Source organism: Anopheles stephensi, chromosome 3 (assembly GCF_013141755.1).
Source record: "Anopheles stephensi strain Indian chromosome 3, UCI_ANSTEP_V1.0, whole genome shotgun sequence".
Taxonomy (NCBI): Eukaryota; Metazoa; Arthropoda; class Insecta; order Diptera; family Culicidae; genus Anopheles; species Anopheles stephensi.
Genome location: NC_050203.1, coordinates 3421188 through 3446189, shown reverse-complemented (window position 1 = coordinate 3446189; position 25002 = coordinate 3421188). Strand labels below are relative to the sequence as shown.

At 46.7% G+C, this 25002-nt stretch overlaps 2 protein-coding genes across 3 annotated transcripts in view; both read left to right on the top strand.

Moving 5' to 3' along the window:
* The window catches only part of LOC118510570 (myosin-4), a 48713-nt gene that overhangs the window by 17858 nt on the left and 5853 nt on the right, over positions 1 to 25002 (top strand). Inside the window, exons 2-4 of one of the 2 annotated variants that reach the window (XM_036052559.1) lie at positions 3456 to 3533; positions 22010 to 24559; positions 24631 to 24814. In XM_036052559.1, coding sequence (XP_035908452.1) covers positions 22185 to 24559; positions 24631 to 24814 — 2559 coding nt within the window. In that variant the 5' untranslated portion in view covers positions 3456 to 3533; positions 22010 to 22184. Of the gene's footprint in view, positions 1 to 3455; positions 3534 to 21838; positions 21937 to 22009; positions 24560 to 24630; positions 24815 to 25002 lie in introns of those variants that run through there. The other variant, XM_036052560.1, reaches the window with a different exon arrangement.
* Positions 4839 to 6164, top strand: LOC118510573 (insulin-like growth factor-binding protein complex acid labile subunit). Its single transcript, XM_036052563.1, has 2 exons — positions 4839 to 4952; positions 5021 to 6164. The coding sequence occupies exons 1-2, from the start codon at positions 4927 to 4929 to the stop codon at positions 6108 to 6110; spliced, it is 1116 nt and encodes a 371-aa protein (XP_035908456.1). The 5' UTR covers positions 4839 to 4926; the 3' UTR covers positions 6111 to 6164.

Sequence of the window (25002 nt, the reverse complement as noted above, 5' to 3'; positions counted from 1 at the left end):
ACAGACATAAAACAGTGAAATAAAACGTAAAACATAAATTTCTACAGTCATGAAACACAGCCAAATTAGGTCAAAAAAATGCATTGTTCAACACACCATTAAGCAGATGCTTTATTGAACAGCACACCTAACAAAAAAGAACGTGTTAACAGGCCAACCGCCCAGCTTGATTTCCTTTCCACGACTAACTGCGTCAGACCTCATGGCGTCTCGATTTCGCCAACCGACCGGGAACCAACCAACAAATTCGGCCAAGACGACAGCAGCACAGTCGTGTACAATCTCTTTTTTTCGCGCACTATTACCCCGATGAAACACGGCCAGCCAGGATTGTTTTGCGTAATGGGAATGGGAGTGAAGATCGCGTGCATACACACTCCCGGCTCGTAACAACGACGGCTCGGCGAAAGGAGAATGAATTCTTGATGTACACACGCTCGCACAACAGAAGTCGACAGTCCGCTTAGCAGCAATTTGTTTATACATTCAGCTGTGCTCATCACTATTTCCAAAAGGCAAGTACCGCCTTCCGACCAAGCTCCGATCATGCGTCGAAAATTAATCAGCTAAAGAGAGTTGCTTTTCCTGTTTATGCTGTTTGAAGCGGTGGCGCGTGGAAGGTGAAGGCGGCTTCCTCCGACTCTGGTCTTTTGCCCATCGGAAACCGACAAGACAAGACGGGCTTAACGCCAATTGTGTGTGGACAAAGAGCATTGACACTCCGCTACACCGACGCGCTGTATGCAATTGTACAGTTGCATCTCCTCTGCATGCATTTCCAAACCGGAAGGAAGCGCGCTGTGTGTCTGCTTAAGGGCTTAGCGAAGAAACACTTTTCCCTCAAGAAGACACTCCAATGGATGGCGATGCCGTAGGAAGCGTATTTGTATGTAAGTGCTGATACTTTAAAAAGTGATGTTACGTTTTTAAGACGTTCTTAAGAGACAATTCCACGATCAGGTAAGCTAGGTAAACACACACACACACAGCACAATTGTGTTATTGTCTCACCAAAGTTTGCGTTTGTTTGCAAATGTTTGTCATCCACAATTTGTGTTTTATCGTGTTGTGGTCCCTAGTGGAGACCATTTCTCCTTTCAGCACAGTTAACTTTACATAGCGGAATCGCTTGATATTGTTCCAACTGCCCACAGATGGGAAGGCGAAACATGTAGCGCAATACGCTTTTAATCCTCTCTACCTTCAACTTTTGCTGCACTTTTTCGGTGCAGTGGTTTGAGTTTTGATACTGTTTTGCATGTTACATTTATTTTCTTTTTCCGCACCATTTTTTGCCCATCGTAGAAAGCCAGTCTAGCTGTATGAAAAAGTTGAACACCATTTTTTTTACCAATTTTTTGTATGTGTTCCACCATCCGGGTGAGCGACAAAACGTGTGGATTTGGCATTTAGCTCAATGAATAGTGCCGCGCTCTAGTATCGCTGTGTGTGTGTGTGTGGTGCGACCACCATGAGAAAGGAGGAAGAACGAGTTTTTCTTTATGGTGTGTATGTAGGCAGTTTTAGCCAGCCCGAGCATAGCATAAGCATAGCGCAAACCTTCAACAGCACGGGCACACAAAAAAACGTGACTACAATTAGTGCACGATTTGAATCGCTATGTTGCGATTGTCATTCGCTTGTCGTTTGTGGCGGCAAGTGTTGTTGGTTCGTTGTTGCTGTTTGGAGGGTGAGTGCTCGAGTGTGCTTGAACGTTTTCCGCCTGTTGTTTTACAACATCTGTGTACGGTAAGTGAGTACACGTGCAGTGCAAAACGGTTGGCGTCCCTTGAGTGTAATGATATTAGGCTTATGCAGTTACTTAAGTAATTGATTATCGATTTAAGCAAGTAAATTTTCCAAGAGCTACAAAAGAAAACTAAGAACGTAACAACTTTGTGTAGCTAAATTGAAATATACGACACTTAAAAGCTATGAGCATGTGAAGGGATTGTATAACCACACCAAATAAGGATAATCACGACTCTTGAGCGCTTAGGAGAACTAGCCATACCACATTTCTCTGTTTGGGATATGAATGCAACGGACTAGGGAAGTCCATAAATAAATTCTCTTTCGAGTTATGACGAGACTGCTGGATTTTCTGATCCAAGAGTGTCTAAATTATCTCCTAAAGTGTGATAAATGGTCCAATAAATTTAATCTGCATACCTTCAGGCGCTCAAGACCATCGGTTTCATCGGCCCTCTACACCGATAGCTGTGTAAAATTACTTTTATTCACATGGGAATCGATTACAGGCCTTCTCCACTGTCAGTTTCGCTTGCCGACTTAACGTTTTTATGGAAAACAACCTAATGCGGCCTAATTCGATTGATCTTAAGCAACATTGTTGCCAACATGAGGGTAAAACCACAACATCGCAACCAAAAAAAACTGACTCCTCACTCAGCCAACAGACCGGGTCCCCGTGCATATGATGGACATGCGTACGGTAACGTTCTGCTACGTTCAACATCGCGTTGCATGATGTAAATCGCGTGCGGCATATTTAGAAAGGGCTCCCCGGTTTTTTACGTTGTTGCTTTAAAAGACTGTGCAGAGTGTTTTGTGTTGGTCCGAGAGCGGAAGTAAAGCGGCTCCCACCGGGTGCTCTATTCGGTGGTTTATCCTCTGTTCGAAAGCGTGTATCTTTCCGGTGTTGTGTCGCACTGGCACCGGTTTGCACCGGCCACTGTCCCATCTTCTGCATGCACGCGTCAGTCACTTTCGTTGCACTGCAAGATAAATATTCAATTTGATCTATCGAAGCATGAAATTATAATCCACCGCGCGCTGCTGACCGACCGATCGATCGGTTGCGTGTGTGCACGCTTGTGTACGGGCGTCGTATGCAAATCTGCCATTTCCTCACGCTTAACCGCGTGCCGGTTGAAAGGATCGCGGAAGCTTGCGCTGGCAGCGAAAGAGGTGGTGTGGCGGACACACATGTGCGAGGCACATGCTGCCTGCCTGCCTGGTACGGAAAATGGCACTAAAAAAGGTTAGTGCACCATCAAACAGCTTGCCGGAAAGAGATGGTCGAAGAAACGTAGCAGCAAACACATGATAAAAAGAAGCCTTCACACCGGACATCATCTCGGCGAGAGGCTTCCTTCATCTGTTGACCGAAGAGCAGACGTTTACGAATGGCCAATGATGATAACTTTATGACGATGGCGATTTTTATATGCATGCTATTGATAATGTCGATTGGCTCGGAGACTATTAATGAACGTTATGCTGCGAATTGTCCTCACTTGAGCCCTGACCTGCCCGTTTTGCTCTTGAACTCTCGCTTATATGGGGGAGACGCGATGAGTGGGCAGTTGCGGTTTCTAGTCAGCGAATTTATTTCCTTGAATGAGTTGCTTTTGATACGACTTGTTCATTTGCATGTTGTTTTTAGTGATTTTTGAGCTTTATTTCTGATATGTTTATTTTTTTCTTTTCAGAATCAACATCTTCGGCTGAATACAAATGGACCAGAGTTCGTGATTCGACTGGAGATAGTTTTTCCGCGAGCGTAAAGTGTAAGTAATCTCGCATTGCATCTAAAATTATTCAACTGAAGGAATATGGCTTGAACTTGAAGAAAACAAATCCAAAGAGTGAAAGCAATCGAAAGTGGAGCACAACACTCACCGTCAACCGATACCGACACTCCGAAGTATGCCATTGCGATCGAATTTGCATCCATTATATCTTATCGGCCTCGGCAGCAGACCGCTTGACACATTGTGACACGAGTTGGGGAGCCCCGTTCACGACCAAGGAACCGGAGGAACACAGAGAGACTAAGTACTACCACTTCCTGCTGTGTGCCCGTCATCTTGCCCACGTAATGCAAGCTTTTGCAAAAAGCCACGAGGTCGGCCAGCTGCATGAAGCGTCAATAAATCAATTCCACCGTGCGAGAAAGGACGGCATCGGTTTATTTCGTCGTTCTTTTTGTGGGCTTTCGAGCGGAAACTCAGGTCCTCCTACACGCGGGTTTCGTCTCCACGGATTTCTCGAAGCACAAACCGCCTCTGCATGCTTGATTTGCTGCGTTGCACGGGATGCACTCGTACCATCTGCAGTCCCGGGGGGGTCGGCCGTGGTACGTACGTGGACGCGTTTTTGTAGGTCTTCGCCCAGGACTTGTGCGTCATGGAGCAGCGTACTTTTAGAAAGTGTGACTTAGTTTTCTGTACGACACGACAACTACAAGTACGGGGCCACCTTTTGAGGTGCTTACCACGTACCACTCACCTCAGCGAAAGAAGAACGAACACACGGATGTTGAAGCCGGTCCGGGATCGTGTAAATCACGCTGCCACGACACACCGTGATGCCAGAATTATTGTGTGCTTTCGGTCCAGAGAAACGGGAAGAAACATGAAGCATTGTACCCGGGTACGGAGCGATTCGAGCGATCCATGATTTGTTGGTGGGTTTTCTTGGAGACTGTGGAATGTTTTCCTAATGCCAAATCAGTGAATTGTGTCAACAGCCGGAGAAGATAAATGGGGCAACATAATCCATCCTGCTCAGAGCGCTCGCGTTGTTTCCGAATTTCCCTATTTCGGTCACGTCGAAACCGATCGGGTGTCATTGGAAAATGGCGCTATCTGGATCGATTGTGTGAGGCTGATGTCTTGATGTATGAATACTGAATAATCCAGATTATGGGACAGTGCTGTGGATTATTTGCATATTGCTGTTGAAGTGGTATAAAATTAAAATGACATTAGTTTTTTGCAAAAAAAATCACACTTGTGCTAGTATTAGTATGATTAGGGAATAATTTGACTTTTCTTCCGTAAATAATCGCCCATACTAACGATAATGAAATTGGCCTTCCAGCCATATAAGGTACAACTGCGAATTACTCTTTACCTCAGTAGTTTCCAATGTCCAAGACACATTAGACTGCGTTGAGAAATGTTACCAGAAATTGTGATTGCATGGTACTGAACCTGGTGGAGTTGTGTTGTGTGTTTGTGCCTGTACTATAACACTTGCGTTTTTATTACAGTTGTTTGCTCATTGTGACGGTGCTTGCAATTCAAACCATACCTTACCGAATGACGGAAAATAACCCTTGCCAATGGAAGTCATCGAACGATTTCGACAAAGTGTTTTTCGTGCCACGACACAGCACTGATACCAATTCCACGATTCGAGCAATTAACTTGCATAATCCAGTGCTTGACGCAGAGTTCTGCTTCGCTATGACCCCATACGCGAATCATGTTTTAGTGGAGAGGTCAAACTTTTTGACAACGATCGTCATACCGAAAAACTGTCATATCAACAGTCTCGAAGTCATTACAACCGCACTGAAGCAGATCGAATTCGAACAAAACAACTACATCAGGAAACTGGTGGTGCGAACGAGTGATTTGCGGGTAATCTCTCCAACCATACGCAAGTTAGCGAACCTCGCCGAGGCCAGGTTTCAGTTTTGTAAACTAGAATATCTGGATTTGAGTTTGTTTTGCTCGTTAACGAACATTCAGAAGTTGGATTTGTTTCGGAACAATATTACCACCGTAAGGGGCATTGCTAGTGACGCAGTGTGTCAATCGGCTTTGCAGGTAATCAAATTGAACGAGAACAAAGTAAGAGTATTAAGATTGGACCTGTTCGCTCCATTCAAGAAGTTGGTCTGGTTGGATTTAACGTCCAACATGCTTGAGTCATTGCAGGGCAGCCTTGCGAATCCAGCGCTAGAGACGTTAATATTGTCGCACAATCAGCTGACGGTGGTGGACATGTGCAAATGGTCGAAACCGAACAAGATGCTTGAGTTACACGTGTCGTTCAATAACCTGACGGCGGTTCCTTTGTGTCTGGAAGCTTTGGGAGAAGTTACGTACGTTGATTTGAGGTTCAATTACATCAGACAAGTGGAGGTACAAGCATTGAACGCCCTGCCAAAGTTGGAGTGCATAAATTTAACGTACAATAATATTACCTCGATTCCTTTGGATGAAAGTCTGTACTCTCCGGTGCTGAAAGTGCTTCAAGTGCATGACAATCCGCTGGGAAATATAACCATACCGGTAGGGACGTTTAACAGGTTGAAAGTAGTTTTGGAGAGTCAACGTTTAGAGTTTGTATAGCATATTAGTTGTTGGAGGAATAAACCTAAGGCGTGGAAACGAAAGAAACAATCAGTTGGGAATGAAACTTGAAATTTTTACTTTACAACACAAATGTTCGTCCTACAAGATTTGCAATATAATGGAAGATAAGCAGTAAGGTCATCCTCTCGATCCAGCCGACAAGGGTTCGATGTGAAGCTGGCAGACAAGTTGTACTACCGGACAGCCTAGTCCGGAAGTTTCAAAAGCTCCGCAACGAATACACCCAGCAAGACCAAGTAGGTGGACCGAACGCCTTTTGGAAGATCGTGTCCTCGATACACTGCTCCTTAGATCCGTTACCGGACGACGAGTTCATGGTGCTCACCGGTGGCGTGGTTGCTCACCTAGAAAACCTTCAACACACGCTGATTGGCGAGCGTCAATGGCTGATGTCGATTCGTGTCTAGTGTCCAGTGGACGAAGGTGAACTTTTAGCCATTTAAGGAACGATTCAATTTACCTGCAGGTTTCCTAAAAGTGGGTAGACAACGTACACTTGCGCCGTTGCTGCTGTTGATGGTTACGGTAGGTGAAGGACACTCTGCTCACTCTGCTACTGCTACTGATCATCGATTAAGCGATCGTTTTGAACCGCTTTTAACGCTACTTGATGAAGTTATCGAGCTCGGCGAGCTTACGGTCTCGTGTGCGGCATATTTGGGCAGATCTTTCCTCGTAAGAGAGATCTTGCGTGTGGTGTACTGCTGCGTGGCAACATTTCTGCACATTTGCAGCTCGAAGGAAATGCATAGCACGCGCGCGCTAACCACCTGTTGGTTTATGATTACACGAGACTGTGCCATTGATAGTTATGAGCACTTCATGATTCGGATTGGTACCTATCACACCAGCGCCACTATTCCACGAGGCCGTATTGCTTCCTTGTAAGGTGTGTTAAAGAAAAAAAAAAAACAGGGTGTTGTACGAGTTTGCCATCGCCAGCATGCGGCTGCAACCTTCAGCGTCGCGTCAACAATGAATCGTGAACACATCGAGCGAGAATCATTATCGGGAAGACATAATTGAGCATTCCCGGGTGCATAATTTGCGGCAAGAGACAGTTGGTCTAGAGGCTAGAACATGCGCTGGGAGAACTCTTTCTGTGATGAATGGTTCAGGCGGAGCAGTAGGTCATTATAATGTGTTATCGCGATCGGCGAAGAAAGACCTGCCCGAGGAACGGCAGAATCTTATCTCGTTCATGGCCGCCATCGATGAATGATGAATGTCGATTGTACTACATTACTTCTCATTACCTCTTTCTCGCTGGCTTAAAGAAGTGGCAAAAGGGACACACTGCGCCGTTGGCACATTTACAGCGACTTTTGTTTGGAGAGGCGCAATGAAGTGTTTCGCTGGTCATTTATAAAGTTGTCAAGAAAATGGGTGGAGGTAAATATTATTTTATCTTCCATGAAGTGTGTTGTGGATTTCAAGTCCTCCTTGTAAAGTGTATGCGCAAACACTTCATTAAATGTCGCTAAGGAAGTAAAACTATTGTCAATATGCTGGACTTGAAAATAATATCAAAGTATCACTCATCTAATAAGGTTCATGAATCAGAGAAGAATTTTTTTTTTTTTTTCGTTTATTTATAGAGGCTTTGGGTCTTTGAGACTTCATTCGCCTCTTTCCTGTCTATTGTTACATATGTGTGGTAAAAACTATGGCTTAACTATTGCTTAACTATTATTCTTTTTGTAATTTGGAAACTATTATGCTATAAATTTATAGTTCTCGGTACAGGTTGCTGATGAGTAAAAATCGGATGAGGCGGTTCTGCTGTTGCTTGTCGGGAGACAGTATGATGGCTAGGTCGGTATCTAGTTGGCAGGTGGTTCGGTGTGTAGTGTATCCATGGCAATCGGTAAGGATGTGGCGGACGGTAATGTCGACGCCACAGAAGCTGCAAAGTGGAGGACTGGATCGTTCGAGCAGGTAGGAGTGGGTCAGGCGGGTGTGACCAATGCGAAGCCGGGAAAGGACTCGTTGGATGTGGCTGGAATCGGGATCGTCCCAGGGTGCGGTGTTGTGCTTGATGGAGCGGAGTTTTGTGGAGAGGTCTAGGTTGTGCCAGGTGGTGTTCCAGTGTTGAGCGACTATTGCGTTAGTGAAGCGGATGGCGTCACGGCGCGAAAGAGAGCTGTGCGAGTCGGCCGGACGGAGCCGACCTTGGTTGGCAAGACGGTCGGCTTTCTCGTTTCCGTCGATTCCGGAATGACCCGGAATCCAACAGAGGACTATTTCAGGAGATGGAAGGATGTCATCTAGGAGCTGAATGTGTGGGTCTTTTGAGGAACCGTGTTGAAGGGCTGCCAGAACACTAGCGCTGTCGGTGAAAATGACGTTCGGAATGTCGGTCCGAAGTCCTTCATCGGCGGCAAGACGGATGGCTATTGCTTCGGCTGAAAAGATAGAGGTGTGGTTAGGGAGCTTGATGGCGCAATTTTCGAGGCTGGAATGGATCCCACAGCCGGCTGACTCCCGATTGACGGAGCCGTCTGTGTAGATGTGGTGATGGTGGTGGTATTTGGTCCGGATCAGGTGCGTAAAGGTGGTATTGGCGATGTGGCTGCTTTTTCCGGTTCCCCGGAGAGTTTGTTTCAGTTCCCAGTCTATGGCAGGAGTGCTATGGTACCAGGGACGTGTTCCCCGGCGGCTGGATTGGATGATCGGAGGAAGCTGGTGGTTGGTGAGTTGTTGCAGGTCGGAGTTAGCTCTGGTAATGAGGGCAGTTGCGTCGATTCCTTTCTCAAGGATCCGAGCTGCAGCTGCGACGAGTCTGTTGGTGATGATGTGCTGAAATGGAAGAAAACCGCTTTCGCAGAGGAGGGAAACAATCGGACTGGTGACAAAAGCACCAGTAGCGTAGCGGATGGCTGTATGGTAGACGGGTGCTACTCTCTTCTCGAAGGTTGCTCGCTCGCGGGAAACAATCTCGATGCCGTAGAGTAGTTTAGGTAGGAGCCAGGCGTTGATGATGCGATTCAGGGTTGAGCGGGAGGCCCGAGCTTTGCCGGTTCCAAGCATCCGGAACAAGTTCAGCCGGTTGTTTGCTTCCTTCTTGACCCTGTTGGAATGTGGAAGAAAAGAAAGCCTACTGTCGAAGGTTACGCCGAGTATGTCGGCTATCTTTGTGTTGGGTATTGGTGTCCTATTAAAAGTTATTGGTCGTCGTTGACTGCAAGAGCAGTGTTTGCAGATATGGAGGATTTTGGACTTTGTGTGTGATATTTCGTAGCCAGTCCATCTCGACCACTGTCGAACCTTGTCAACCCCTGTTTGCAGGAGTTTACGAGATTCGCAAGCAGTATGAGATGAAGAGGCCAGGATAATATCGTCTGCATAGAGGAATGCTTGGATTTCTGTGGGAAGGGAGCAAAAAAGAGATTCCATACTGATGAGGAAAAGGGTTGGAGAGAGAATGGCCCCTTGCGGAACACCATTCTCTTGTGTGTAGGGGTTGGATAGATCGGTTCCTATTTGTACTCTAAAAGTCCTGTCCGTAAGGAAGCTATCAATGAACTTGGTTAAAAGTCCACCAAAGCCCCAACGAGACAGTTGTGTAAGAATGGCATGACGCCAGGTTCGATCAAAGGCTTTGGATAGGTCTATGATTGCTAGGTCTATGTGGTGGTCACTACTGGTGGCTTTATCTAATAGATCGTCCAGCTTGGCAAAGTACGTTTCCGTACCTCTACCCGGCTGGAACGCATGCTGGTTATTGCTAAGGAGATTACTGTCTTGTAGTTCCTGTGTTAATCTACGATTTACCATCCTTTCCAACACCTTAGCAATACAGTTAAGGAGCGAGATTGGACGGTAACTATCTATTTCATTAATGGGTTTTTTGGGTTTAGCAATCGGAACTGTTAAACTGCCTTTCCAGTCCGCCGGGATATTCCCGGAGGACCAGATGCTATTGTAAATGTTAAGAAGTATTAGTTTCGCATACGGGGGCAGGTTTTTCAGCAAAGGATAACCTACGTTGTCAGGGCCGGAAGATTTGCCCTGACATTTTCTGAGGGACCAGTTTAGTTCAGCTATTGAGAAAGGTCTATTGTATCTATGGTTAGTGGCATCTACTAGGGGAAGTGGGATCTGTTCTGCAGTTTGTTTGTGACGACGGAATTGGGGAGAAAAGTTGTCTGTAGCTGAAACATTTGCAAAGTGTTTTGCAAAAGCTTCAGGTACTTCCGCTGGAGGGATAGTGGTAGATGGATTGGTTGGTAGGTTAAGGGTAATGGGAGCATAAGAGCGTTGGTTGCGGCCCGAGAGCACACTCACCCGCCGCCAAAGCTCCTTACAGGTCAAGAGAGGGTTGACATCAGCTACGAACTGATTCCAACTACTCTCTTTCGCTGTCCGGATTGCTTCTTTGGCAAGGCGATTGGCTTCCCGATACCGTTCGGCTAATATAGGTGTGAAAAAATTATCGGGAATATGGCTTGCGCGGCGAAATCGGCGTAGAGCAGCGCGACGGGCTTTGATAGCCCGCGCGACTGTCTCATTCCACCAGGGGACATTTCTTCGGGAGGAAGTATTGCCTTTTGTACGAGGGATACTAAGGGAAGCTGCTATTTTAATGGTTTCTACGAAGCGGGAAATGGAGGGGTTTTCGTCAAGTGGAAGATTGAATCGGATTTCTGTTTGATACCTTTCCCAGTCAGCCCCCTCATACTTCCAACGGGAGCGTATGAGGGATGGCTGAGAACGAAAGGAGCTATGGATTAAGAGTGGGAAATGGTCACTGTTGTGTGTGTCTGTGTTAACGGCTATGTGGAATTGAGGTGCCATGGAAGATGACACCGCACAGTAATCTAAGATGGAGCTTTTCCCGTCGGAGGGAGAAACGCGGGTTGGGGTTTGGTTGTAGAGGATTTCTAAATCGACAGAAGGAAATATGCTGTCTAGGAGGTTGCCACGGGAGTTGGTAAGGGGACAACCCCAGGTGCTGTGTTGGGCATTAAGATCTCCGAGGAGGATCAATGGAAAAGAGAGCTGTGAGAGAAGGGTAGGAAGGTCATTTTGTATAGCAGACAACCTGAGGGAGGGAGATAGGTACATGCAGAGGACGGTTGCTTTAAGTGGAGATGTAATTTGTACGGCTACTGATGGGATTGAAGTGGTTAGTTTAATTGTTTTAGTCGGAATGTGTTTAAGCACACCCAAACACACATTTTGGTGTGGATGAGTAGGGTTAATATTAAAAAACCAGTTATATTTGTTGAAAGGAGTGGAAGAAAGAGAGGGTATAGCTTGTGTTTCTTGTAGGGTGATGATGCTGGGGTTATGTTTGGTAATGAGGAGTTTTAATTCATCTAGGTTATTTTTTATGCTTCTAATATTCCAGGATAATGCAAAAAGAGATTGTTGGTTAGTGGTATTCGATGGGTTTTGGGGATCACCGGTAATAGGATGGGCAGGGGATTCAGATCTGTGATGGGGTTTAGAAGCGGTCAAGGAGAAAAAGAGTTACCTAGCTAGGTTTTTTCTTTTTCTTGCTACGGGTGGAAACGGAGGAAGGAGAAGGGATGGTGGAGGAGTTAGGGATAGGGGGAGAGGGAAGGTTGGGGATGGTGGTGGGGGTGGTTGGGGTTTCCTCTTCCGAGGAGGGAGAGCCCTTATTCCCGCGGGCTCGCTTGCGGGAGATGGATGAGGTGGTAGAGGCAGTGTCATCTGTGTCAGTTAGAGTAGTGTCGGTTTCTGATTCTAGTGAACTTTCGTTTTGTTGTTGTTTGATTGTTTTGTTCATGTGTTTTGTGAAGGATTTCATCATTTTGGACTGGTCGCGTATTTGTTTTCTTAGTTCTTCAATAGATGCGTGCAGTGTTTTGATTAGTTCGTCTTGTTCTTTGTTTTTGGCTTCGAGATTGGCAATAATAGCGTCTTTTTCGTCCGTGATTGTCTGTTGTGCGTAGGTTAGTCTTTGTTGGACAAGGGAAGGAGCTACGGGCAAACTAACAAATTTACGGGCTTCGCCAAATGAACAGTTATTGTCTACCTTATATTTGATGATAGCTTCTTCTTGTAGGTAGCGGGGACAGGAACGGGAGAAGGCGTTATGTGGTCCTTTGCAGTTGATGCACACGGGGTCGACGGGGCAATCTCCGTGGGCAGGCGTACCGCAGTTGGCGCAGGCTTGAGCTACCTTGCAGCTCATCTTGGTGTGTCCGTAATGAGCGCAGTTGTAGCACATCATGGGTTTCGGGTAGTAAGGTCGGGTAGAAACTTGCAGGGCACCGAGGCGGATGGTAGATGGTATCGAGGTGGTGTTTATGCGAAGCAGGAAAATGTTGGTGTTCACGATGTCTCCGTTAACTTTTCTCGTGAATCTACGCACAAAAATCACTTTCTGGTCCTTGAGTTCGTTCAAAATTTCATCGTCGTTGAGGTCTTTTAAATCGGGGGAATAGATCACGCATTGGACACTATTAAGGTTGGTATGGGGAGTCACTGTCACAGGGGTTCCGTCGATAAGTTTGGTAAGGGATTGGAGCGTTTGGAATTGTTTAGAGCTACGGGTTTTAATGAGGAGTTTTTTGCCGTTGTCGATCGGTTTTCCGGGCTCGGAAAGTTGACCAGCAAGGGAGGAAAGAGATTTGCCAATTACAAAAGGGTTTTTAGGGAGAGGGGATCCGTCGGTCGTTTGCAAAACTAAGAATTTCATGTCACCGTGTTCGTCTTTTCTGTCCATAAATAGGGGTAAGGACCTCTCATTTCGAGAGGGCCCACCGGGAGGGGGAAAATCCCTCTCGGGGAAAAGTGGGCCTGGCATTATGATGCCGGGCCCAGTGAAAAAGGATTTAAAATGTCCAGTCAGTCACAAAAATTAGAATAAACACTGCACAAAAAATTATCTCTGCGTCACCACACACACTGAACACCAAGAGTCTTTTTCCTCACTTATTCGAATGTCTTTTCACTACGCCACTGCACTAAAGTTATGAAATTTATGGTGTCTCGTCTCACTCTTAATCTCTTAAAACGACCACCACTGCACAGAAGTTACAGAATGTAGCACAAACGGGTACAGCAACACACGGAAAAACCACCGGTAAAATCCCCGGGTAAATACGCACGGGGAAGAATTCCGGGTATCCCAGGTAAACACTGCACTGCACACTACACGGAAACACAGGGAAGCAGCACAGCTGTATGGAGGCGAAAATCCCACGGTAACAGGTCACAAACTAGAGCACACGTAAACACGTCCTTCCAGGATGACTGTCACAGTAAGAATGAATCAGAGAAGAATGTCTATATAGATCATTTCCGTTGTCAACTCACGTCACGAATGAGATTTTTCCTATCCTTCTTCGCGACCCACTGCTCGATCGCACGACAGACACCGACTGAGAATTCCAATTTTCATAGACTTCATTTGACACTGAAGTTTGGTGTTTTACAGCGACTGTCGGCAACATTTAGTTCCAATTCGAATCATTCCAATGAAGCAAAGAAACGATCACAACCGACGTACCGTTTCCGTCGATAATTTGTTCTTCCAAGAGAGAATCGAGAATAAAATATTCATTGCCCCTGTCCTGTTACCACATTTCAAAGTGACAAACTGTCGTCTCCACTGCAACCGCAAACCACAAACATCGTTACGCCCGCCACCCTAGGCTGCGTTGATCGTATCGTGCTTTTAAAATAGTTATCAAACAGATGCACCGTACCGTCACCCGAAAGAGCCCTCCGGTTCGGTCCGGATGCAGGGTGTGTTCGGTCACCTTCAACACCACTGCGACTTTTTCTTCCCCAAAACCCAACCCCTGATGCATCCGAAGCATAACGAATGAGACCGGGAACGATCGTGATCGGTGTTGATGCGCCTCCCGCGGTAGGTTGTCTTTTTGATGAGCTGCTTTAATGCGGCATTGTATGCTAACTAGTGTCAGTGTGCCACTGGGGCCTCAGCGTCAGTAACATCTTTCTTTGCATCAGTCCGGCGCTGGGTTAACTTTTCACCGAGGCGTTTCTCTGTTTTTTTCTTTCCTCTACCGAGGTAGACACGTGCGTACGATGATGTCAGAATTTTCCCACCATTTGTTTCGGTTGCCGCAAAGGTTGCAGGAAATTTATCGCTAACCACGATCAACCCGATGCTACCGACTGGGGCTACTGATTGCCTCGTCTAGGCTCAAGTTCCCAGGTTCTCGTGACAGGTTTGATTTTTGAATGGGACGAGTGATGCATTAATTTGCCTCGCATCAGTAGCGATCACCACCAACGAAAATCGAGCATTTCTGATTGACGTTTTGGGGCGTCGTCGGTTTTGTAGACTACGCACCAACACCGCCCGCCAGCTAATGGCACACGGCAAAACAATCAACAACCGGGTTGCGCTCGAAACCCGGCCTGTTGCACCTTTCCGTGTTGAATCCGCGCGATCCGAGTAACGATTAGCCGTGGCCGCATCTCGCAACGTCATCTACGACGACGCGCCATGACGCAACGAGTGAGTGTCAATTTTTATGCAACAGCTCTTCGCTTACCACAACGAGCTGTGCTTGCACGAGATGCAGGCAGACGCATTTAATCAGCAGCTCATTTCGGGGGCCGGCATGTGAGCCACCGGCGTTCGAAGTGGGCCAAAAATGGTATCAATCAATGGGCCCTGGAAGGCGAAGAGAGCGAGCTCGAGTTGAGCGAGGTGGGAGACACTCTTTTCATCAGCTTCTTTTTTATTCCACCACTTTCATTTGTAAAATGGACCAAAAAATTACAGCCCGAGGGGTGATTTCGCTCTTGTTATCTAAGGTCTATCAGCATAACAGAGGCAGCGGCAACTGGTGTCCCACACGTCCTTGGGTGCTAGTAATTTAGATTTCATTTGATTATGAATCATGGTGTTTCGAAAAACCTGGGGCTTTCGATTGAGGTTTTCCGGTGGTATTTTGGAGGAATTCAGAATTTATTGGCGCCATGAATGACAGTGCCGTTTGAAGCCTGTGGGGAATGGGCCCTCTGACAAATGCCGCAGCGTTTATTCAGGATGTGATAAAAGAACCACGTGCAAGCTTCTCCTCATCTGTGACATCAAAGTATTGGAAGGGCCCAAACATTGTGCTGGTTTGGGATAATAAAACATCAGAATGGCGGTAACTTCTTGAGCAGGGGCATCACCAGGCGTCAACCGCTTTAATTCGTTTCGCAACACCCGCGTGGGCAAACGGAACAAAACACTTCCGAAGCAGCTCAAGTGCATTTGGGAAATGAAGGCAAAATCAGTCAGTCCGTCTGGGCTAAGGCAACAACAGCTTGAGTTATCATTGAGTTGCTGAGCACTTGCGTCGAGATTTGTGATGCTAACGAGCTCTGGGCGAGCAACTATGTACATCAGAACCGCGTTTTATGTTCTATTCTATTCAAAAGATCCGAAGTGCATGGACATCATCATCATCATCAGCAGCGTTGTGGGATTATTACCATTTGATAACTAAATTGCCCGAGATGTCTGAGAACGTCTTCTTTTTCCGAACAGATTGTTCTATTGTTGTCTTCCCGTGGAGATGTTCTGTGCGTCAGGGTAGCGTGTTCCAGGTCCGATGTTTTCCTGTTCTCGCTATAATAACCGACGCGTACAGAGGCCATCCAGATTTGGATTTTAATGTGCTTCCGGAGAAATAGTTTCGAAGTCACTTGTTGCCCTCGTCACAATCACAACTCTCGCCCTGCAGCTGCCACAATTAACGAGCAAAACCCACGGCCCAGCACACTCGTCAATGCTGGCCGGATCTATAAAGTGACTTTCGGTGTTCGTGCTGGACCAATCTCTGGAATCCCGAAGATAATTAGCCGACCCGACAAATTTAATCGGTCCTCTCGGAGCCGGGAGACTTGGAACCGTTTATTACTCTTTATGGTTAACGTTTTCGTTCGCTTCGTTTTGTTGCTGTTTTCCAAAGGCGTCTTCGTCGATCGTCCATATTTGCACCTCTTTGCTTCGATTCGGCGCCGTAAATAAGGGAACGGAAGCGACGGTCGCGATAAATGGAGAACAACAAAAAATGAGGCCACCGAGGCATTGGAAGGTATCGGAAGATGTGGCCCAGTGGGCAGAAAGTAATCGCGAAGACGGAAGGGAGAAAAAAGCCAACTGGACATAAACTCGCTTGAACTCTTCTTGGCTGGCACAGCAACAACAGCACAGCCTTGTGAAGGTCATCTCGCCCCAAAAGGTGTCGGCGACTTGTACTTTGGGTTGAACGAGAAAAGCAACAGCATAAGCGATGGTCGTCACGGTAACTTCGATTGGGTTGTTCGGAAAGGAAGATTTCTTTTCTTCGCTCTTCCGTACGCCTTTTTGCGGCACGAAAAAGGGTGTCATGTTACGGTTTAAAATTATTTCTTCTTCGACCGTTTCTTACGCCCGACATAATTCATGAGCGTGTTTGTTGTGCCCTTTTACTTACTGTCGATACTTTCTTCTTTTCGGGGCGAAAGCTTTTCGTGATGGGAAGATTGTTTGTTGAACCGGGAAGATGGATGAGGTACAACTTTTTAGGAAAGAATCTCCTTTCTTAATTGCAGAAAAATGCTTGAAGTTAAAATAACCGTGGTTAGAGCGAGTTTAGCTTGATCTTGCCTTGATCTATTAGAGCAGCTAACGTTTGAAGTTGTCACAGCGACAGCTGACACTAATCCAATATTTTAATTAGCAAAAAGACACTTTAATACATCCTTTCTACGCCATGAGTCACCGGTGGAACACGTTCAAGATCATGTCACAAATTCATGGCGGTCAGGTCGAATCGCCCACCGAAAACAGATCCGAAAGCCGCTTTAATCCGTTGCCATCTGCACTGTGGCACACAAATTCACCACTTCAAGTACCTTGAACTCAAACGCGCGCAAAAGTCAATTTACAATTGTGTACGACTGGCTCAAAGTTAATCTATCTTTGACCATGTTTGGGCTAGTCTGATTCCCATTGCGCCTATGTGGGTGTCAAAAGTGGTGTTCCGACCAATGGATTCAGTGCTGAATCTTTTTACCTTTTTGGTGGATGCTTGGTGGAGTTTGCAGCTCCCAGATGAGATTAAGTTGAAAAGATGGAAAAGGCAAGACATTAGGGCATGCGTGCGTTAGCAATTACCGAGCATCACATTGAACTTCAAGACGTCGCGAGAAAAAAAAACAGAGCGTATTTCACCAAACATGGAGGTCTTCTGATCGACCGCATCTGACGCAGTTTCGACACAATTTGACCGTTAATGGCGTCGGTTTTGTTTTTCAATAGCTTGGAAGCTTCGGCATCTATGGACATCATTGAGCACGAGTGGTGGTTAATTAATTCAACCCGCCATCGAAGCTTGGGTGAAGTAAATGAAATAATTATCCATGTCGTTAGCGTAGTTCGATCGGGAAAGCATGGCATACGGTTTTGAACCGTTGCGAAATGCGATGGAAATGTTGTACTACCAGCACAGCCGTGTCGAACGAAAATTGTGCGCCTTCCGAAAGGTGAACCGAGTTCAAAATAGAAAATAAAAAGATCATCTTCTTTAAATTGAATAATCAAAACGAAGATGAACCTTTCTGGCACACAAATTACAACCGAAATTGGATTCCCAACGCAATCCCCCGATCGTTGTCGGTTGGGTTGTACAAATTTAAAATCGATATCATCGCAAATCTTATTCCGTGATTGAGCCATATTACCAACTTCGCAGCAGAACTCCCCATCGTCAGGCGAGTGACACGCGTGAGTGAGAAAGTATGCAGATCCGCCGTCAGGGAGCTTTTGCTCTTTTCGCACAACAAACATCTGCGGCATTTCATCAGGTTGGGGTTGCGTGTCGCCGGATAGTTATAGTAATTTTCCTGATACGTTTTCCAACCCACCCTTTTCCAACCAACCCCTGGCGGGCAACAAACTATCGGACGATCAGATTTTCTTTCAATGCAAGCAGTGGCCGTCGTTGCTGCTGGTCTGTTGTTGGTTCGGTTACAAATAATCCTTTTTTCTTCTCACGCGGACCCGGAATGCGGTCGGATCATGCAATAAACCAACCAACCAACCACACCTCTTATGGAATTGGCAGGACAGCAAACAGGGCAGCCGCCAATGTTCCCTCCCCGTTCGTTGGTGGATATAAGTTTCCAAGCGTTTTAATTAATGCAGTGAAATATGGTATACGGGTTTGAAAAGGCAACGGGCCTCAACAACGGTTTGTTGTCTACTTTGTCAACGGAAACACTACAGCCACACGAACGCATGAAATAGTGCCCATTGCTGGGGTAATTGCAGCTGTGGTGAGAATCTTTATTGCACGCTGGAGGCTGTAATGTTCACCCGTCACTTTGAGGGAAATTTATTCACTGTTTCATAATACCTACAGTTGATAATGTAAAGAATGGTTATTTCGGGTTTATTGAAGGTGGCAGATCATAATTTTAAGTTGATTTCTTATTTATTCCTCTCAACTAGAACGTAAATTTTCTTGTATCTTTTAAAATGATTTTTGTTCGATTCTTTATTTATGATTTTTACTGTCTTCTGTTTTCTATTTATTCTTATTTTTATTCGTTGTTATGTTTTATTTCATTTTTTACTTTGTAATTGCATTTTCTTATTGGTCTCTTTTATTCTTATCTTATCTATGGTTTTTTTTCTATGTTTTTATTCTAATAACAACTGTATTGAATCGTAATTTTTTTTTCTAAATATTATTTTGATAAATTTATCAACCAAATTTATTCAACTACACGTCCTTCATCTCATACACCTAATGCAAGCAATACTGCCCATGAACATGAAGCAATTAGGCTTGAGATCAATTTTTACTATCCATCCCCTAACCATACGATTTGCGGGAACGGTTTTATGGATGGACAAACAATCCAACATCTCCTAGTTCGGGCTGGTGGACTGGTTTAGGCCAAATAAAGACACATCTTGCCCTCCTTGCTGTGCGTATTCCCTTCTCATTACATAAATCCTTCAGCTTAAGACGAGCTTCCCGGGTTCCGAGGAGGGTCCGCTTGCCGAATCGAAACACCAATAATAATGCATTGCGTCGTAAAAATGAGAATCCGCCCGTGTGTTACCACTATGGTTCCGCTGGGAGTGCAGTCAGTAGCGCTCGCGGCAACCGTCGGATGGGCTGGCAAAATAAAGCGCATTTGTGTTAGGCCAGAATGTGTGTGTGTGTGTTTGTACGTGTGCCTGTGTGCAAGCAACCATCAAACACACCCCCGTGTCCGAAATCGATTGCACACGGGAATGGGATGGGAATGGAAGCGTATCGGAAAGGCGGTCCCTTCGGTGTCGACCGTGTCCAATCGATCGATCGGTGGTCGAGTTTCGGTTCTTCGGTGCTTTCGGGTGGCAAGATTCGGTTCCGGCTGGATGGAAAATCGGTGGCCAGTTGCAGCACGGTGAAAGTGGTGATGTGATGTATTGAGCTCGGTACAGCCTTTGACCAGGCCAGCAATGTGTGATTTTATTTTGCCGGCCGAGTTTTGCAGCTGTGGAATAGAAACAAAACATATTTATGTATTTGCTAATGCATGTTAAGGCCCAGTCGTGTAGTCAAGTCTTCAAAGGGGGTGGATGAGTTTTTCTCTTGTTGTATTGTCAGTCATGCCGTTTTTTTTTTTGCAACACCAACAGCGAATGTGGCAATGTGTTTTTGGGGGCGAAACTTTATTTCAAATGGAAGAGCTAATTTTATTGGACCGGTTCACATAAACCGGCACAATGGCGTTTCACGTGTGATTTTACCAGTTTTTTTTTAGCCGAAATAAAACTATTTCAAAATATTGTTACCACAGTTACATTTAAGAAAATTGGTCTCTAAAATGATGTTATTCCTCCCAGATTTATTGTACTCTTTCCAATTCAGAAACAAATACCTCCGGAAGGTATTTCAATTCGTTCGTGTTAAATAATTAATGCCCAGAGAAAATTCGATTAATACTTCAACTCCGACATCGACTTTCGTTTGTTTTGATTCGTAAGATTTTCCATCAACCTTTTCCTTTATAGGTAGGTGGGTAGTAAATTTTTGCCCGACACTAATTGAGTTTTCGATTTCACGATTTAGTGCCAATGGCAGAGTGCATACAAGCTTCTCGTCCCTAGTTCGAGCGGTTCAAACACGTTTCATATTCAGCCAACGTGCACATGTCATATGTCCCGAGGGATATTGCCAAATAAAGGGCCAGAATCGAGCGTAGAGCTGTCGGATTATGGTGAAATACGTTCGTGTGCCTTCGATGCGGTGTACGGCTTCGGATTGGAGGGATGGGTTTTTAGATTGAAATTATTTCACCGGGAAACGTGGGCAGTAACAGTAATCATCGTCCTCTCGTGGGCTGTGAGGGTGGATGTGCATTGCTTGAGGGTTAGCAGAAGAATATTGACACGCAGACAGCATCGGGAGATCTCGTTACTAGTGAATGAGAACTGAAACAGAGAGAGAGAGGGTGCCCCGACTTTGGACGCATTTTTTTCATGTGAAACTGCCAGTATCGCTGGCGCTATATTGTGAACTATAAGCTAATAGTGCTTTAGAAATACAAAAAAAAAACTCGGAGCTGATCTAAATTCCATTCACTTACGTTTCCGTTCGATTTACAGTCAACAGCAGCATATGGTAAAAGGCGGCTGCCTCTGTCCACTGGCAGCAGCCGGTAAACAAGAGCACCGGAAGGCCGTAGGTTACGGCAGAAATCGAAAACGAATTATTTCCTGTACCTTTTCAGCGGACCTTGTCTAAAGCTGGGTACAAAATTCGCATACGATTATTCAAATGATACCGGCGAGCTGCTGGTGTAATGGAATGATTTTACTCCTTTTTTTTTCTAAAACGCCGAACGTATCGGAAGTGCTTTTGTGTTTAAATGTGCTGCGTTTTATTAGTATTTTTAGAAAGCAGGTTTTGCAGTGTTGTTTTGCCGGGCTTTATGCATCCGGGGGCTACATTTGAAATGTTATCTTAATTTTAATTAAACCCCGTGTTCGAAACTTCCCTGTCCGAGCACCGGATGGCGTAAAACAATCGGACTTCATTGAATAATTTATTATTGTATTTGAATTTCCGCAACACTTTAGCTAGCAAAAAGTTTATCAACTTTTATAGAAAAATCGTAATTCATTTTTCGCTAGTAAGTGGAACACTTCGAGCAGCGTGTGCAAGCAACCAAACCTTCAAAAAAGGGTATGGACGAAGCGACAGACGATTGATGAGCAAATCGTGAGCAAAGAAATCATTTGGGCGAATTATGGATCAGATTGCACATTAGCGGCGCTTCATCGGTTGGGTCGTTTGCTTTGTGTTTTCCCACGAAATGCACCGATTGCAGTCGCACTCGTTGCAGTGGGAACCGAATGCAATTGAGCTGTCGTGGTTGGGCCTCGGAACCCTGTCCTGTGGGAAAAGCCATAAACGGGTGAATTATGGCTGTCCCGAGTGTATCTGGCAAAATTAAAAACCTGAGCGTAGATGGAAGATTTCTGCGCTATAATCTTAATCGCGATGTTCGATTCATACAGAATAAGCCGTGTAAATCTTTATCTGTGGTCCAATTTTTGCAAATGGCAACACTAAACAAAACAAGTCAAACCATTATCAATGCACCTCATACTACATCGAGCCGTTTTATCAGCGGGTGACGCTGTATTGACAGCTTGAGCCGATAAGATAGGGCTCGAGTAGGTGGTATTAAAGAGGAAAGTAATGTCTTGCAATGGATGTCCCCTATCCATCAAAGATCATTTTACGCTGGGGCTCGAAGGCCCCGGAAGTGTTGGGTGCATAATTTGGCCGAATTTCCCTTCCGAATTTGAGTACGCCTCACAACGTAAAACAAACCACGATAATAATTGCTTATCTGTTTTTCTCCTTTCCCTTTATTTGCAGAATGCTTTCCTTGCTTCGCTCGTCGTGACATGCTAGTGGCGATTCTCCGGGGTGTACGGATGAAATGATACTGCTTCGCGGTACGTGAAGCGTGAAGCAGGCAAAGCCAGAATACCCTGCTTGCGAGCTGCATGACGCAGCCGTTACTACCGCCTTGTTTGGTCTTTCCCACGATATGATGGAGGACGTAAATCAAGAATGTACCGTCGCTGAGGTACCGACCGGCGGAAACGATGAAACGCGACTGAACGGTGAGGTGATGGCGACTGAGGAGGCCGAAGAGCTTGAGGTGGAGCAACCGGAGAGACTCACAGGTCAGGATGTCGACTCGACCAAATCTTCCATGGAAAGCTCCTTTACCGTGACCGATTGCAACTGCTCGTCGCTGATCGAACGCACGGACAAGCTGGACGCGAATGAGCTGCAGCTGGACGCGAAGGTGACCGAACTGATCGAGGATCTCATCAAGCCGCACGAGCAGGAGCGTGGCGTTGGGTGCGAGGAAAAGTTTAAAGTTCTCACGATCAACGACGAGGTGGAGAGTGTGGCCAGCGGCACGGTGACGGTCGTGGGGGGCAACGGGGACGGCAGTGATAGTGGGGTAGAATTTGGCGCAGGATCCGGTTCCCTCACCGATACCGGGGTGTTGCAACGTGCGCTGAGCAACAATAGTGCCGGTTACGCAAGCAGTTGCTGCGGTTTGGACGGAGAACCGGCCGGCATGAGCATGTCGTGCAACTCGAGCATGATAAGTTACAGCTCGGATATCTACGACAAAGCTGGCAACACGGTGCTGTGCGGACGGCTGAGTACGGATTACTGTGCGAGCGAGGGCGGTAGCGAAAGTTCTTCCGTGACCGGTGGACCGGTGAGTTCGCTGCGTAAGGCAGGGCCGGTGGTCAAGAAGAAGGTAGCCGTGAAGGAACCACCCCCGAACCGTTCCCCGAGGAAGTCAACCGAGAGTGTGTCGAGCAGCGGACGGAGCAGTTCCCGTTCGCGAGGCTCCTCGTTGGGCCGGTCGGTGTCGTTGAATTTGAAAACGATTCCAACGTCAGCGGCGAACGTTGCAGCAGCAGCTGCGGCTCGCGAGCGGGCTCGTTCGAGGGATAAATCAGCTTCATCGAGCACCGGTGTTTGTCCTACCGGCGGCGGGACACCTTCCTCCAGCTCCATGTCGAGCAGCATGAATCGCATTCTTCAAACACCGACCAAACCGATGCCACCGCCGAGACGTCCACTGAAACCAGACTCCCTCCCGACGGGCATCAAGGACTCGCCGTCCGGTCAGCGAGTAACTGTGTCGCGCACTCCGTCCGTTACCCGTGGACGCACACCGCTAGGAACCCCGACGGACGATGGCCGGTGGCCGTCGGTTGGCGGGAAGGGTGGGATCAGTTGCAGCGGTGGCAATACGACACCTCGTTCCATGCGAGCGAGCTCAGCCGCACCGGACGGTGGAATGTCCGTCAAAACGCGCATCGGACCTTTATCGCTGGACGGGAGCGGTAGCAACAAGATGGCAAACAACAACAGCAACGGGTCGCCTATGAGCCTGCCCTGTGGGGTGGATAAATTTGCCACCCTGCCCCGACGACGAAAAGAACGCTCGGCGGAAGATCTCAAGGCCGGGCTGGTGGGTGGATCCAGTTCGCGCAGCAATTCAGTGACACGCGATCAGGTCTCCAATCGTATGGCTATGTCACTGTTTAAGAAGCTGCCTGCCAACGCCAAAACGTCGGCAGAAATGGGAAGTTCAAACAAAATGTCCTCCCTGGCGGCTTCATCACATCCCCGGTTGGCGTCGTCCGCGAAGAAGATGACGCAGAAGATAAAGATCTACCACGAAACCAGTGTCCAGACGGCCATCACCTGCAAGGATGTGGAGGATGCGTTCGGAGGCAATGCACGCAATGTACGCATCGATGCCGTTGAGATGGTCAGCAAACAAACACAGTCCGACATCCGGGACAAGGAGATGGAGCGGTTGGAGGAGAAGCTGAAGAAGGTGACGGGCGAATATACATCGCTCATGTCGAAGCTGTCGGAGAAATCGCAGATGGTAACGTCTCTGGAGCAGAAGCTGCTGGTGGAGCGGGAAGAAAAGCTGGCCGCCCAGAAGGAACTGCAGAATAATACCGATCGCGTGCTGGGAATGCTGGAATCGATGCAGGCCATCCCGAACAGCGGCGACTCTGGCGAGTGTGATAGTTTATTGATGCTGGAATCACAGCTGCAAATGTCCGGGACGGTGTTGGAAAAGAAGCAGGAAGAGATCGTACGGCTGCAGACGATCTGTCGAGCGCTGCAGATCGATATGGAGCGATCGCTCAAGAACCAGGAAGAGTTGCTGCGCCAGAAGACTGAGCTGGAGGAGGAATCGAGCGAAATGCAGGACTTTTTGCAGGTCGAGAAACAATCGTGCATGGATGCGCTGAAGGATGCCGAGCAGGAAGTGAGCATGCTACGGCAGAGCTTGCTGCTGAAGGAAAGCAGCATCGATCGGCAGCAGGAAGAGTGTCGTCATCTAGTCCGTATTGCTGAGCAGAGGAGGTAATGGCGTTATCTTCTCAGTCATGCCAACGAACTTTCGGGCTGGTTCTGATGTTTTTATCCAATTGCAGACAAGAATACCTGGGAATGCAGGCCAAGTACAATGCGCTGGAGAGTCGTTCCAAAGACATCCTGCTGCAACAAGGAGCTGCCGTGTCCGGAGCGTCCGTTGCGCTGTCGGGATTGGGTTCACGGTTGGACAATCTGGTCGAACAGTTGATAGCTTCCTACAACATCTCAGAACAGGATCTCGAGGTAAGTTCTGAAAACAGGGGACCCTTTGGACGAAGCTCCTCTAGATGTGAAGGCTCATGGTTAAGTACTAGTGACTGAATTTTTGCGTTAGTAGTTTCTTCTAGATGGTTGTAGATTGTAGACTCATATCTCTGATGCTATCATGATCATCAAATGTAACACACTGTTCACACTTCATCACTAACATC